Consider the following 16,953-nt stretch of genomic DNA (forward strand, 5'->3'; position numbering starts at 1 on the left):
ACAGTTTGACCCTTTGACTTCGGCAGCTTGTCAACATCGACTTGCTGAGTAATTAAGAGCGCCATATCAACAAATGTGTGTCCATGCTGAGAAAACAAAACAAGTCAATTGCTGCTGAAAAAAAAGGAATGCACCACTGCTGTATGTGACAGCACAACCATAGATTACTGTAAATAAATAATAGCCTCTCATCTCTGTAATTAAAATGTCACTACGACTCTCTTTTCTCTCCCCCTCCTCCTCTCTCCTTACCTCATTATGCAGCCCTATCGCCGAGAAGATTACATTTATAAGTTTTGGAGGAAATGTAATTGCTGCTTGGATTATGTCCACCAGAAACACGTTTTCCAATTAATTAAGTGTTGTATTCTGCTGCACAGAAGTCACAGGGAGACGGTTGATTTGGAGGGTGGAGGGTGGGCGTACAGAGCACACAACTTTGAATCCAGAGACTGGAGTGGGCATGTGTGTCATGTGTGGTCAAAAATGGTCAGGGAAAGATGGTGGTTGGTTTTGTCTCTTAATATTGAAGAAGAAAACACGTCCTGTGCAAGGTTCAAGGTTATCGTTATTGTATCTCAAGGGGGGATTTGTGATGCAGCCAGGGTTAATATAAGAACAGAATACAAAAGACAACTTTAACAACACACCAAATATGTAGAGTAATATCACAGTCTGACAAAACATCATCCATACCATCAAGAAAATGGGAATCAGACCTGTCCATCACTCCTGATGCTGATTTCTGGAACCAAATCTGCAATAACATCTACTTCATGACTAAAAATGCCAATTTACAACAAATACAGTATAAAATACTTCACAGAATGCATTACACCGGGCAAAAAATGTTTCAAATGGGATTCACGTCAGATATCTGTCACATTGCACTCAAATCAGCCCGGATAGCTTTGTTCACGCCACCTGACACTGCACACCAGTTCATCACTTCTGGGAAGAAATAACTGAGTCACTATCTGTCTTCCTGGGCTGCCTCGTCCCTTTATCCCCTTCACTGTGCTTACTAGGAGACATCTCAGCAATACATCTGAGGAAACCAAACCGCAAATTACTCCTTGTGGCCCTAACTATCGGCAAGAAAACTATCCTCTGGAAATCGAGGAATAAGACGCACATCGCACACTGGAGAAACTTAATGATGGAATATATTTCAAAGGAAAATCTAACCTCATCCATCATATACAATACAACAGAACACCATTCCACCTGGTCATCCCTCACGATGTTTCTGCAAACGTGACACCACCCATTTTTTACTATTGTTGATTTCAGTTTTTTTGGTTTGTTGTTTTTTTAAAAATTATTATTATTATTTTTATATTTTTTCCCCTCCATCTCAAAAGGCTCAAGGACATTCTCACACACACACACACACGCACACATACACACACACTGACTATGTGATATTTGCTGGCTTTTATCCCACTGTTCTTGTCATCCTCTTGTTGTTCTGTCTATGTATTGTCTCGTGTCTTTCAATAAAAAATTTATAAAAAAAACTAAAAAACAACAACAACACACCAACACAATATATCACAGCAACAACAGGGAAACGGAAATCCATACCACGTTCACACGTACAGCAGTGCAAGGGAAGTTCCAGATTGCTATGCATGTTAATAGCACTTGGAATCTAACCAAGAGTGCCCATTTAATATACAATTAAATATATACAATTCAATATACATATTCTGCCATTAATCTACAGTATAAAAGTGAAATAAAATGTGAGAAACTTTGAACAGCATCTCTTGGATACTTATGAATCTGTGGGACTGTAATTCTTTGTGGAGATGATCGGCTATTGACATGTTTCAACATTTGTATGAGGTCCTTACAGCATGGCCGAACAACACAAGCCTAAACTGTAGTGACTGGATACGTAATACTTCATCAAAGCGAATAAGTTTAAGGGGGGGCACCAAGTTTGCTCCCCTTTTCCAAGGTTTACTACCACAAACTTCTGAAAAAAAATAGTAGTGCCGGAACCGAAACATACACCTGTTAGAAGTCAACATGGAACTATGTGGGATCGAAACCACTTTACCGTTGGTCCACACCAGTGGACAAGAGCATGCGAACACATGTCTTTTTAGCATCGACAAGATTACCTTGGAACAGGAAGGCCGTGTACCACGTAATGATTGAAAGTGATTGTGCTGCCTGAAACTCCGTTGGGGCAAAGCCTGAGAGTAAATCCTGAACCTGGGAATTGGGAGGTCGAGAGAGCCTAGCTCCCTGCAATTTGTGATGTGACCTGCTGGCTTTCATTATCATGCAGGCAAAGTGTCTTTTCAACTCCTGTAGTCAGTAGGACACGCAGCCCTCGACAGCTGCGAAAGGGAGCTCTAGCGACAAACATCCCCCAAAAAGCAAGTGAGAGGACAGCTCCACCGTGCAGGACCCTGATGACCTGGATAACCTCTCATCCTCACACAGCAGGCGAAGGACTGAAAGTAACCCAGAAAGCTAAAGGCTGCATGGAAAGCTAACAACTGGGCCTCAAACTCTGATTGTGGGCGACGTTGCTGCAACAGATGTAAAAATCATGAGCGGTAAAAACACACCAAGATACTCTGTTTTCCAAAACCTTTCATAAAGGATCCTGCCTGTGGATGCACACCCAACTGTGAAAACCATCATTCTGCACATCGGGTCAAATGATGTTGTTGATGATGTTGATGACAGCTACGACGTGTTATAACGTGTGAGACGGGGTTGTGCCACATCCTATTCCATTGAGTCTAATGCACCCACACTTACAAGCATGCAGGTTTTAACAAGGATGAGTTCTTTAGAGGATAATCAGTATGCCTGACTGGTCTGTTGTTGGTCTGCCAGAGATCAATTGACATGGTTCAGCACACTTGACTTGGTACTATAAACACAATGTCATTCTCCACGACAGGCTGACAGGTTATGAGACGGTCTGAATTCATAATGACGTTATTATTTCCATCTCTACAGACAAGTAATGGTAAAACCAGTACGGTAAAAACTTTTGAGCCAATGCATACGAGAAGTTTTTTGAGTAGTTCTGAACGTGGTGCTTAATATAATATTTCTCGCTTGTTAACATTTCTACATCTGACCTGACATCACAGGGTGGCTCATGCACTCCCACGAGGGTGACTCATGACTCACGGTGTTACAGCTTGAACTGACTTCATCAACATCCTGATAACTTTTTTGAAGATCTTGATATATATATATGTATAATATCTAGACCCTGGTCCTTCCTCCCGCCATGGCCCTGCTGACTCCCACTGCTAATATCATTTTTATTATTACTCACATTACCATTCTATATTAACGATACCGCACATTACTGGCAAACTGACAAACCACGACCAATCCAGTCTTGGGTTGTTCCATAAGGGCTGAACAGCTTTCATATAAGGAAGTTATTTAGAATTGATATCAGAAAAAGGACTTTACTGTTTTTTTGATGTATGTAGTGCGGTGCACTGGGACAATGTAGGCCGACTGTTATCTCCCAACAACGATTCATTGTCCCCAGATAACGATTGGTAACGCCTTTGGTAATCCTTGGCTTTTCCTCTGGTGCTACCATTAGCTTGTTTAACACTTTGGATCATGATCAGATATTTAAAAAACTAATTACAGTCTTAGCTGTACTTTAGTGCTGCTTAGCAAATGTGAGCATGCTAACATACTAAACTAAGATGGCAAACACAGTAAACATTATACCTGTTGAACATCAGCATATTTAGCATTATTTTGTTGTTAGCTTTTAGCTCCAATCACCTTTGTGCCTGGAAGTACAGCCTCACAAACCAGCTAGCATGGCTGTAGACGCTTAGTCTCATTCATAGGTCAAAAGGATGCCACAGCAATTAAATGGTACTATATGTAACAATTTATTCATGGTATTAATCACTTCGTACAGCCAAGTGTGAATGGATTGTAATGTAACTTAATAACTGAGACTTTCCCCGACTGTCTTTGCCGATAACATCCCGTGGACTGAGTTTTATGTCACGGTTTTGCTGGGAAAATCCCAAGGACGTGACGTTTATGCACGCTCCTATGCGCCTTGCCTCTCTTCAGCCAACAGCGTGTAGGTAGCGTAGCAACAATCTGTCTTGAGCGGATAACATCAGCCCAATTAATTCAGATTAATTCATGTGGTGTTTCATCACACTAAATCGCACTAGCATCCCCGTGAGAATGTAACACTCATTACGAAGCAGAAAACAGTATTTTTGTGCTTATGGAGCTCTGTTTATCTTTGTGTCAGGCCGAGCAGTAATATCCTTCTGTAATGGTAAAATATAAAGAATTTTACATGAAAAAAACAAATGTTAAATGTACAAATTCGCAATAACATGTTTTTTTCTCTCTGCTTTCCGCCGTTGTTTTCGTTGTGACCACTTTCCTCCACTAGAGGCCACAAATGTTGGCCTGGCCCACAACAGATGGAATATGAAAAGATGTCCCAAATGTTATTGAGAAGCCAAAAGGTCATTTGTCATTTGAAGACATATAGACAGAGGGTGACAGGTCTGATCTTGTTTGTCGTGCTCCACAGATGGGGTTCGATGGGCCTCTCTCTGCACAGGAGCAGATGTACATCCTTTATGAGATCAAACTGCAGTGCTACCAGAACCTCTCCAACACTGAGTCCACAGGTACAAAACGTGCACAGACAGTTACATTGTCATACTATGCCACGCAATTAATCTGAGTTTTCTTCATGTTTATGTGGAAGCAATGAAAGTGATTATCAAATATACAACACATACAGTAAATATATGAACAGAAGATGTGTGTAAACAATTGACCGTTTGCTAAACCCTGCCCGTCTTAGTTGCTGTTGCTCCGCCAGCTGTCCGGCAGATGTTTTTTTTTTACATTTAATGTTACAAGAGAAAAGGCTTTTAGGATGAGTACTAACCAATGTGTACCAAACGTAACTCTTATCCAAAACCATGAAGAAAAAGACAACTGACTAGAAAGAGCATTGCTTTTGAAAGTTGCACTTTGTAATGTTTACAGTGATAGTCATTGTGCGGTAAGTGCAGTGAGCAGATGAGTCAGCGGAGGTGCACATTTATGTTTGGGGCATCAATTTCGATATCCATGAGTGGCTCTCACATGTTTCACCAGACTAATGATTTTAGATTTTATAACCATCCAGCACAATAAAATCCATGACATCCATTGGTTTCTGTTGACCTCTTAGTGGTTTTTGTTGGCAAAAGGCAAATGAGCGTGTTTTTCCTGTAGAAAATCAATGTAGAGCAAATATTCAGTACATGCAACATGTTATCGAGAGATATTTGAGTGTGTTAGTATATGGGAGAATACTCATTGAAGGGAAAAGTATGATGTACGATTATGACGTAAATAACGAAATTATACATTTCATTTCCTTTCAGACATCAGCGCTCAAATGATATAAAGACCAACAACAGTGGCTTAAGATTAAACTTAAACTTCCTCACATCTTATGGATTGTTAAGACACGATTTAAAGTGTCGGGGAGATTCACACCAGACACATTGAAAGCTATTTTTCCCCCTCTAAGATTATCTAAGATAATTGCCCCCTTCTTGATTTGGTGATATTTAAACTATGAATAATCTTTTTTTCAGCTTTCAGAACCTGTTGTTTAGAAGCTAGATAAAGATGAAAATGCAAAATAAAATTAAATACGATCAACATGGAATTTAAAAGAGTAACAGAAGCTAATGTTTCTGTTCTTTTGCAGACTTCTTTTTTTTTGGTCAAACAGTGTATTACAGTCTTTCTCTCACATGGACAGAATGGAGTCAATACGAATAACAAAACAGCTTTTCAGCAACAACAACAACAAAAGACATTGACCAGATACCAGACGACAGTATGTGAATTGTGTGTTGACTTCCTCTTACTTATTATACCCTGCTCGCTGTAGATGAGGTGTGCCCTCCAGAGTGGGACGGTCTTATTTGTTGGCCCCATGGCTCCCCTGGGCTGGTTACCAAGGTCCCCTGCCCAGCTTACATTTATGACTTCAATCACGAAGGTGAACACTTTTTAAAAAATGTTTTTGTTTTTTAAAGATGTACCATCACAAACACTGAGAACTAGACGACTACAAGCACATTTAAATATAGAGATTCAGATTGTTTACGCTGGTGATATATTGTAATATAAGTATGTACTACCTGACATATTCAAAATCAATTAAAAATAAAAATGTATCCCATATATTTCAAAACATTGTTTAGCCGTTCATTTTACTTGGGCAAATGCCTAAAATCCATAAGATCCATCTGCATGAAATGCTTTAATCATCACCATTTGTTTTGTTTGGGTTGTAAATGACCAAAATCATGTGAAAGCGTTTGTTTACAGGACATGCTTACAGGAAGTGTGACGTCAACGGTTCCTGGGTGTTTGTGGACCACTGGAACAGAACATGGACCAACTACTCAGACTGCCTGCGTTTCCTTCAGCCCGCTGATGACGAAGGGAGGGTGAGTATGACTGTGAAATATTCAGGCACCAATCTCATTCATGCACGATCGATAGACTTGACTGAAATCAGATGCTAGGGAAACGTGTGTGCTTCAACTCATGTACGAACACATTGGGCAGAGTCAAACTCACACCTTACCATGTAAATGCCCATCAAATTGAACACAATTTTGTGAAGGAGAACTGTGTTTTTTCTTATTATCTCTGCCAGGAGAGAGGTTATGTTTGTCCGCTGCTAATCTCGCATTCTGCTGAAGCAAACTGCATTTTCGGGCAAAGATCGGTTTGATATTTGTTTCTGAACACAGCTGTCTGCTGTGGATAGTTATTTGATCCTTTGTTTATTAGAACTAGACACGGGGCTTGGACACGATGGGGTTGATTTATTTGGGCCTTGATGTGCATGAGGGCTCAACTTCACTTGAAGTTAAGGCTGGAGGACTGGCTCCACTGGCTCAACTGGTTAAACTCCTGTTGTCTCCAGTTTGTCAGCATTCAGAGATTAAGGATTTAAGACTTTAAGACATAATAAATCTACCCTTTTCTGTTTTTTTTAAATAACCTTAGACTGGCTTAGTAAGAGCTCTGGGAATGCTTTAATACTCATCATCCTCTGTCAAAATGGAAACACAAAATAATGAGTTCTCTTGCTTTCTTGTTCACATTGCAACTTGTTTCTCCCAGCAGCTGTGAATCATGTATGTTATTTCCTCTGCAACGCTGTTTCCCTTTAAAGAGTGAACTGAAAAGCTAGTATTTCTACGTTCACAGCAAGACTTCTTCGAGCGGCTGTATGTCATGTATACCACAGGCTACGCTGTGTCCTTCAGCTCTCTGCTGGTGGCCATCTTCATCATTGGATACTTCAGGTAAAAACGGATTTTCTAATGCTCATGCTTCACACAAACCATGAGTATTGCATGCACACTCAAACTGACAGAGTAATAATCGACGGTCACAGCAGTTGGAGGGTTGGGTCATGGAGTCTCATGACACGAGGGAAGAAGCCACTGAAGAACCCGGTAGTTCTGCACATAGACCACCGTATCTTTTGTCGTGGCCTTGGTCCGACAGCGTGTGTGTGCTAAGTCCTGAATGGATGGGAGAGAAGACCGGATCATTTTCCTAGCTCTCCTCACCGCTCTCTGCAGGGTCTTCCGGTCTGAGGTAGTTTCCATACTAGACAAGTAGCTGGTCAGAACACTACATGGTGCCTCTGCAGAATTTGGTGAGGGACGGCGGGAGATGTGCTCTCCTCCTCTGTCACAGGACTTGCAACCACTGCTAGGCTCTCTTGGCTCCAGGTCAGGCTGTCAGTGATGTGCACCACCAGGAACTTAGTGCTCCTGATTGATGTAGAGATGGTTGTCCCTGAATGATCTTTCTCGTTTGGTTGACATTCAGGGACAGATCGTTGGTGTGGCACCAGTCCACTGGTTGTTCCACCTTCTCCTTGCAAGCCAGCATTTTCTATTTAATTTGATTTAACTTAAAAGGGACCATGTACAGTTTTAAATCACAAATATCACCATTGTGATGCATCGTACCAGGCTATAGATTCAAGTTAATTCACATATGTAGTCCCTTGGCAGGTCGAAACAAAGACAACACAATAACAAACAGTACAGTGTGAAAACACAATACAATGTCATGCAAGAAATAACACACAAGAGACACAATCAGAAAGCTACACACAATAGTGCATCACAAATATATGCTTGTCAGATAAAAGAAAGTCATTAAAACCATAAGAGATAATTCCAGGTCAGTGAGTACAGACTTTCCAAGTTGGTTTTGAAAGTGCTGATAGAGCTGCGGTTCATCACATCACCAGGCAGGCTTTTTCCACTGCTGCATGCTTGATGGATTATTTTTTTCCCCATCTCTCTGTCCTTGTGAAATAGTGAAGACAATGTTGAGTTTATTTGAGGAGTTCATTGAAATACTGAGCAACAACCCTGCAGCTCAATCGTTTTAGTGCCAGTGCAGGAAAGGGAGAAGTAAGGGCACGAGCTCTGCATTCTATCACAGGCTTCCAATTAAGGTTCACTTTTTAATTAACTGTAAAAAAAAGTTTTAAAAGTCTATTACATATTTGACTGATTGGTAACATGTAGAGTAAATGAACCAAACAGTGTCGTCAACAGTTTCAAACAGAGGTGATGTAAGTGTTGGCTACAGGGGAGGACGGCTGAGTGTACAACAACCCGCTGTGGAGAGACCGACTGTGATTTGAGATCACAAGAAACTCATTTTGAGGCAATAGATTATATATATATATATATATATATATATATATATATATATATATATATATATATATATATATATATATATATCTATCTTTGGGGCCACACTAGTTTCTCACTTTCTTTAAAGGCATCTCTCCCACCTTCCACATAAAGATAATCCATCATACTCAAGATTGTGTCTCCGTTAATCACTTATCGGCACTCAATGTAAAAAGAAACTGTCTCTAGATTCAGTAGAGGTAGGTTTCAGTGTTTCATTCGTAGAAAGCTAAGTTAGTCGACAATATCTCATCTCAGACAGGAAAAGTCCCAAAGGGGTTCACAGCAGCATGATTAAATAGGAAGACTTCAAACAGAGCATATTTTCTGGATCAGTTGCAGCTGACAAGATGCATTTTGACAAACAGGCCTTATATCTGTTGTGTGTTTGACATCATGAAGCAGCTTCAAAATCTTTGATTCCTCAGCTTTCTTCTGCTCTCTTTGCTATTCTCTTTAAACATACTGTCACAATAATGCGCATCACCCCATATGACACTTAATTTAGCTCCAACATATTTACCATAGCAAACCGCAGTCAACCAGCTTATTACAGTGCTGAGCAACGAAGGGATGTCCAGGATACCTAATGCAGCTGATAAAACTCAGCTGAAGTGCAACTGCCAACGTCCACTACAATTTCTGAACCTTCTGCAGCCGCTGAAAACAATAAATCACATTTCACGTCTCAGAAAGAGGGAGGTGTGCTGGCTTCTGCAGGGACAACAACGCGGCCCCCGGACCTTTAGACGTACAATGATGCGGGTTACAAAGTCCCTGAGAGCTCGAGAGTCGGCGAAAGCAATGCGAGAGCAGAAATGTAACCGAAGAAACAGTTTGAGATTTAAACTACCACTTTTACGTCATGGTGCTTAATCCGCTGATGACTGTTGCAGGTCAGGCTTGTGCTGCATTGACGGCTTACAGTGGAAAGACACTCAGGCATTTTACAAAGCCGGTTGGCTGTATTTTCTTATATGCCACCTAAATAGCTATTTTTCCCCAATCAACCTCCACGTTATAGTTGACTATTTTTCTTCTATATCTACTCAGCAATACTTGAAGACTAGCCTTGAACTTGTACTTCAATTAGGACGTATTGTCCTCTAACAATACACGCATCAGCGACCAATAAACCTGAGACAATATAAATGTGAATGCTGTTTGTTTTCTCGGCAGGCGTCTTCACTGCACCAGGAATTACATCCACATGCACCTGTTTGTGTCCTTCATGCTGCGGGCAGTCAGCATCTTTGTGAAGGACAAAGTCGTCCATTCCAGTGCTGGATTGCAGGACTTCGACTCGGCCCTGTTGGACAACTTAAAGGCAGTTAGCATGGCACCAGTGGACAACTCTCAGTATGTAAGTACCAGAGCTACTTGTCTGAATCTTTTTTTCTTCCTGGCCATTAGAACTGAGTAAAGTCAGGCTCTGTGTCGGCATTGTGTCGGCATTGGAATTACTACATGTTACTAGTTTCTCTTGCATTCATTGTGTGCAGACAGTAACTATTTTACTGTCTGGGTTCTCACAAGTGCAAATATTCTCCTCACTGCATTTGTTCTGTGCCTCTGGAAATAAACATCGCTGTTCATGCTTGCTTTATGGATTATGAAATGTGAGCTAAGGCAAAGTGAGGTATAAAGCATGACTACGTTACAGCTTTGCAGATGAATGCACTGCATGCACAATAATAATGTGTCTTTGTTCTTTGTGTTAATTCAGGATATTAATTGTGAACGACAGATATTAGAGGAAATGCAGATGTATTCATTTATTGTCATGATTGTGCAGCCAAATGTATACTTTGTCATCATTAATAATTATAGTCATATAAATTATAGTGATTAGATGAATGGTTGTCGGTTCGTAAAATATGTGGGCCAAAAGTGAGGGCTAACAATCTTAAATTGAAGCTGATTTGATGGCCTTTATTGATAAACTTTGTAATTGTAGTTTCACCATTGAGTACTTTTTCTCATCGCTGTGCAAATTTATACAGCAAGGTGTTAAAATCCTACACTCTATTATAGGGCGGCTGCAGTGTGAGAATAGTTTGTACTGTGATTACAATAATGTGATAAAAGTGATGTTTTGTTATCAGATTGGCTGCAAGGTGGCAGTGCTCCTCTTCATCTATTTTCTGGCCACCAACTACTACTGGATCCTGGTAGAAGGCCTCTACCTCCACAGTCTCATCTTCATGGCCTTCCGATCCGACTCCAAATATCTCTTGGGCTTCACCCTCATCGGATGGGGTAAGCAAAAAAAAGAAGAATCACTCATTCTAAACAATTCTCTACCAACTTAAATCCAGCCGATGCTGAAAGCTTTAGTTAATACAGATGTAAACACAGTCATAATCGCCATATCATCAATATGATTAAAAAATACAGAAGATACAATGCATTAACATACTCTATACAATGCATAATCCTCTCAGCACCAAACCACTTTTGAAGGCAAATGTATGACACAGCAGTCTAGTCTATTTATTAAACCGCTTTCCGGTCCTCGTATGTGATTCCCCCGTGGTCATTAATATTGTCTGCTCATGTCTGGTGCATATTTCGGCGAAATGAAAGGCCGTCTCTACAAAGTGTTAGATCCTGGGGTACTTCTGGCCCGATACGGGGCTACTTACTGACTCAGCTCTCTATTAAAAGATTGTCGAGCTGGTGTTCTTGCGAGGGAACTCTCCTGGCTCTGCTAACTGCCGTTACTCCCGACGTCTACCCTGCTTCCTCTGGTCTGAGTGCACTCGGCCAAGAGGCCACCCTGGCCCCGGGCGCTCCTACCAGTCGCGTCGGTTATGGCAGCTTCCCTCTTCTGGATCCGTGCTCTTGGTAAATGCCAGGTTAGGTTTTAACGGCTAGGATTACATCTAAAACCGTAAGGGATTGTTAAGTGGATTCGGTCTCTAGGATAACCTTACAGAACTCAGTTGTTAGACATACAATGGCTTTAACTTTTTACTGCCACGAGGAACTTTTACTACTTAAGCAAATAAATACACTTGAGAAATTTACTTTAAATGCAGATTAGATATTTATTGCAGGTTATATTTAGTTAGTTAGCAAGGGTCAAGCTACAGCTCACATAAAATGTTACTACACTTGATTCGTTATCTTAATTTTCTTCTTTAGATTATACTCATTAGTTTATAGATGCCGAGACGGCCCGGTGGGAGCTGGATTTCAATGGTGCGATGAAAAGGTTCTTTTGGAGTTGTTAGGAGCGAAGGTCTGGCCAGACCCTCGGTCCTCCTGCTCCCGCAGCGGAGTCCGTTCAACAGTCCTCAAGGCTCAGTACAAAGTCTTTCTAGGACTGCCGCGTTCCTCCGTTGTTCAGTTGTTAAAGTCGAGCAGTGGGGAGAGGAAAATCTCCGTCTTTCAATCTTTGTCCACGAACAGCGGTCTTCTTTCCGTGAACAGAGATGAAGTCCTCGAATACTTCAGTGGCGATCGTCCGTATCTTCTTCTCAGAGCGTCTGCACGGCTCGTGTAGAAATCCCGTCTTGCTGTTTGCAAGTTACTTCTTTTATAACACTTTTGGGCTGCCTCTCCCGTCTCTCCCCCCTCTTCCCCAACACGTCCTCCCTCAGCCCATGATTAACATGACATCATTGATTTGGTGCAAGTGCTTCGAAAAGTACCAAACTTGTGTGTGTGTGTGCATGAGGAAATCACCCCAACTTCCCTGTCTGGGCGCTTACTTCATCAAGCTCTGCGCGTGTCTGGGTGTTAAACATCTGTTGTACTTCCCCCTTTTCCTACACACACATTTCTAACACAGATTAGTTATAATAATCACAGTTACAGTTGTTAATCACTTTACTTAGTACACATTTGCTAATAAAATGATTATTGATCTCATCCTTCAGTATTGTGCTTTGTGTCTTTTCTTCTCAACCACCGTTATTTCCCCATCCCTTGAAGCAAACACCCTGCTTACTTCCTCTTTCTCCGTACTTTCTACACCCAGACTGCACTATACTCAGATACACATATTATTATCAGGTTTACATTTGTTAAAATCACTTTACATTTGTTATGTAATACACGCTTGCTTTAAAATGATTATTAGATTTCATCCGTTAAACTATAATTATACGCTTTATGTCCCTTTAGCCTAATTTACATACCGAACATGTATTCCCTCATTTAAAGCAGCTTCCCTGGGTTCTCAACTATTTTTGACAAAAGTGATACATTTGATTTTGGATGAAAAGAAATTAGCTGGGGATCAGAAGCAACAGAGCTGCTGGTACTATTTCAATAGATGAAAGGTTTTTAGACCCCATCAGCATTCGTTTATGAAGTGATGTTAACACAAAGGGGAAAATAAAGCGACGTCAGATCTTTATCTGATCTGTGTTTGACTTGTCAGAATTTAAATGGCTGCTCACGTTTGGTTTGATTATATCAAAAGCAGTGAAAGTATCAATAAGTGTTATACATGCTAACATGAAGTAGATATTATGTTCGTATTGTTTTAGGGTTATTGCCTCCTTTATTTTCAAGCCTTCCGTGTCACGTCTACCATTTTATGATAATTGAAAAACAGGTTGCTCATTTGGGAAGTATTGTCTGATGTCCGACAGCGGCAGCGTCCCGTTAATTAAACTCAATGTCTTTGTTTTTGTGGCTAAAAAAACCCAGTGTGAGTTGCAGTGCTTTCGTATGGTCGAATACAACAATTGTTCCTCTGAATGTTTCATCTTGTTTTCATGGACTATAATGCTTTAGATCAGTGTGGTTGAAGTTACCTACAGGGAGAACAAAAGAGAACTGATTCGTAGGTTTGTTTATTCCCTATCTTCAACAATTTATCAAAAAACAACATACTTTTAAACAGATCGGTGTTTTGAAATCGTTATTAATGAAGAATTTCAAGAGTGAAATAAGTATGACTTTTAGCAATCTCCATCATTTCTGGTTCTGGGGATTCTGGTAAAGATTTGGAGGATGTTTGTTAAAGGGGCCCTGTGGAGTCTCTTTTTATATCCAATGCACATCTTGTGTATTCTTGAGATGTTTCTTCATAACACTGAAATTATGACAAATAGAATGGAGACCCTCTTATTAAAACATTGCTCCATAGCGGTAATAGTGACATAAAAATCCACAAGGTATCTTAAATCTGCGTTGTGTCATCATCTTATTTTCATAAGCATAAGACACTCCGGGATGGGATGCATTTTTCTTGACAGGTCTAAAAACAGCTCTGTTAAATTATGCATCCACCACTTAGTTTCCTCCCTGGAGAGCTAAGAACGACTTATTTTTGCAGCACGCATCATGTGCTTCTTTGGCTTCGATAGTGTGAATTCATCTGGTGATTAAGAAGGGAATCATCTTCTCGCTGGTGAAAAAACAAAAAAGCTGTGCCGAGGAGACACTTCGGATAGATTTCACTGTAATGTCAAATTGACACCTAGAATCATTAATAAACACGCCATAACCTCTGAAAACATGAATGTAGTCACTCTGACATGGCCGTTTTCAATAGCTTTTATTTGCAAACTTGATTTGAACTTTTAGATAGATGTCAACATGGATGGCAGGACCCCAAATCCTCTGACTAGCCCGTAATATTGATGAAAATGCTCTTATTTTCATTAGCTGTCATCGGGTGCCCATGGAACAAGTAATATAACTCCTTGCTGTTTCCGTGCTGTGCTCAGAGATCAGCGTAGGATTATGGTCACATCCCTGCACTTTACTCTCAAACAAACTCACATTAGGCTCTCTCAGCCTCTGCTTGTTTCGATTCAAAGAAAGATGGGGGAACACGTCTCATCCAGTTTAAGTTCCACTGATTGATCACGGTGACTCTTAGAAAGCTGTCATATTTAGATGACAGAGGGACATTTCATCCGAGAGAGGTCGGTCTTGCACAGCCCCAATCCCAATGCTATGCAATCACTTCTGTTTAAGATTGTAGATATATTCATGAAGCCACAAAGGTAATAATCGATTACATTATCTATTACATTGCCTGGGCGTTGACCTGAATTCTTATGCGAAATTAACAATTCAACAAGCTGCTATAAAACAGTAAAACCTTTAGTTCCCCATCCGTTGACTCAGCTGGTTGGATGGTCTTGCACCAGCAGTAAGTGGAATGTGTGCATTTTTACCCCCCCCCACCAATGATTCCCATACAATCCCTCCTTCTGATTATCTCTGTTTGATGTCTTCAGACATCATACCTCTCTTTCCTTGATACCATATATTAGAAATGAAATCAGGTAAAGAAAGGATGTTACATCACGGCACAGCTTACCGTTTGTTTTTTGCTTTGTTGATTTCAGGTGTTCCAGCTGTTTTTGTGGCAGTGTGGGCGATCGCCAGGGCAACGCTAGCCGACGCAAGGTGAGAGAGCACGTCGTACTGTTTCTAAATGTCTTCTTTTAAAAAACAAAAAAAATAGAAGACACCAACATTGAAAAAAGGTCAACTAGTCTGAAGAATAAGTTTGAATATAAACATGAACCGAGACACAGAATGTCAGGATGTTATAATTATCGCATAATTGTGGTGGCATTTCAATCATCCGTGAAATCTAATCATGCATGATTTAAATTGCAATAGAACTCCGAATACATTTTTGCTAAGAGGAGCTCAACTTTTAAAACGGTGTCATATCAGGTCATGAGTGAAAAACTGGGTATGTTACAAATTACATGACACCTGTATGTGATTGTTAAATATCTCATTCCAAAACCATGGGCATTAATATGCTGCTATACTAGCCGTCACTCTTTTGGTGTGGTCCACTCGCGGTGAATGAGATTGAGGTCAGGACCCTGTAAAGCGCAGTAACGTTCTTCCACATCAAAACTCAAAAACACACAATCAGGGCGGTTAGAGAACATGTCTACACATCGCAGAGTCAGCGGTTTGATTCCCGACTGTTTCACGGTCCACAGATTTGGACAAAGCATAAAAGCTGTCTGCATTTACACTGCATTTCTGCAGAAAATGCATTTTCTAGATATTATTATCGTCACTAGCAAGCTTAATAATTCGTGAACAGTTCATCATAACTTTATTAGAGAATTAATATACTTAATGAAAAATTATTTAAATGTTTTCTGAATCCGTTCTTTTGATTTACAGTAAATGATTGTACAGGGCAAACAGCAAACGTTGCGAGAAAAATGTAATGTTCAGACAAAGACTACAATTTGTAAATAACAAAATAATTATTGATCCATAGCAAGTTTTCTCTTTACACTTTTTGGATGTTATTTATAGTAATTATTGTGTTCCAAAATGATGTTAAATTTGTAGTTTTAAGCGTATGACAAACGTTACCCTACTACACAAACAAATACACATTTCAACAGCTTAATATTGAGTGTGTGATGTTAGAGATGTAGAAATGCGTTCTGCAAGTTCCACCAACAAAAAGCAAAAGTAGACGAGGCTGGCATATAAACAGGACATCGGTATCCGTATACAATGCTTTTTGGACCTTTGCCAATCACACGCCTGCATGCTGTAAAAGGAAAGGACGTTCCCAGAACTGTTACCACACTAAAATGTCATCGAATGCTGTAGCATTGAGATTTCCCTAACTTGAACTGAGGGGCCTAGACCAAACCATGAAAACAGACCAAATGTACACAAAAGTATTTGTATACATACTTTGTCATTGGGAAACACAAAAGATAAAATTGTATGTGTAGTCCATTAGTTTGACAGGACAATAATATAGTTTAATTTGTACTGCATTTGTATTATTGCATAGGTCCATCTCCATTATCCATTTGCTGTGAAATCATCAGAGGTTGAGACCGCTGAGCTCAGTTCTGATGTGATAATATTTCCTACCAAATATGACCTCCCTCTGCCTCTCTGTAACTGACATTCATTACTTATTTCACTCCTGTTCAAAGATTGAGAAGAAGCCTTTCAAACTGAGTCTAGAGTTGAAAAAGGGCAACAGAGTTGATATAAGGAACGACAGCATGCAATTTCAGCTTTTGTCTTTGTTGAGAACAGACAGCTTTGAGCTGAGTCGTAATATGTTGAAAGACTGAGTAAGAATTATTGCTTCCTGTTCAAAATATGCCTATTCTTGAATTTTGGGAGTGTTTATTAGTAGAGCATAGCTGTCAATGCAGTACAAAACATCATTTCCACC

General features: G+C 40.2%; 1 protein-coding gene across 1 annotated transcript in view; it reads left to right on the top strand.

Moving 5' to 3' along the window:
• The window catches only part of pth2ra (parathyroid hormone 2 receptor a), a gene marked incomplete at both ends in the record, with an annotated part of 29,521 nt that overhangs the window by 1,617 nt on the left and 10,951 nt on the right, over nt 1-16,953 (top strand). The window contains 7 exons of the mRNA XM_079276729.1: nt 4,574-4,673; nt 5,942-6,052; nt 6,385-6,506; nt 7,279-7,376; nt 9,978-10,161; nt 10,904-11,057; nt 15,116-15,176. Of these exons, the coding sequence (XP_079132855.1) occupies nt 4,574-4,673; nt 5,942-6,052; nt 6,385-6,506; nt 7,279-7,376; nt 9,978-10,161; nt 10,904-11,057; nt 15,116-15,176 (830 nt within the window). The remainder of the gene's footprint in view (nt 1-4,573; nt 4,674-5,941; nt 6,053-6,384; nt 6,507-7,278; nt 7,377-9,977; nt 10,162-10,903; nt 11,058-15,115; nt 15,177-16,953) is intronic.

Source organism: Melanostigma gelatinosum, assembly GCF_949748355.1.
Source record: "Melanostigma gelatinosum genome assembly, chromosome: 10".
Taxonomy (NCBI): domain Eukaryota; kingdom Metazoa; phylum Chordata; class Actinopteri; order Perciformes; family Zoarcidae; genus Melanostigma; species Melanostigma gelatinosum.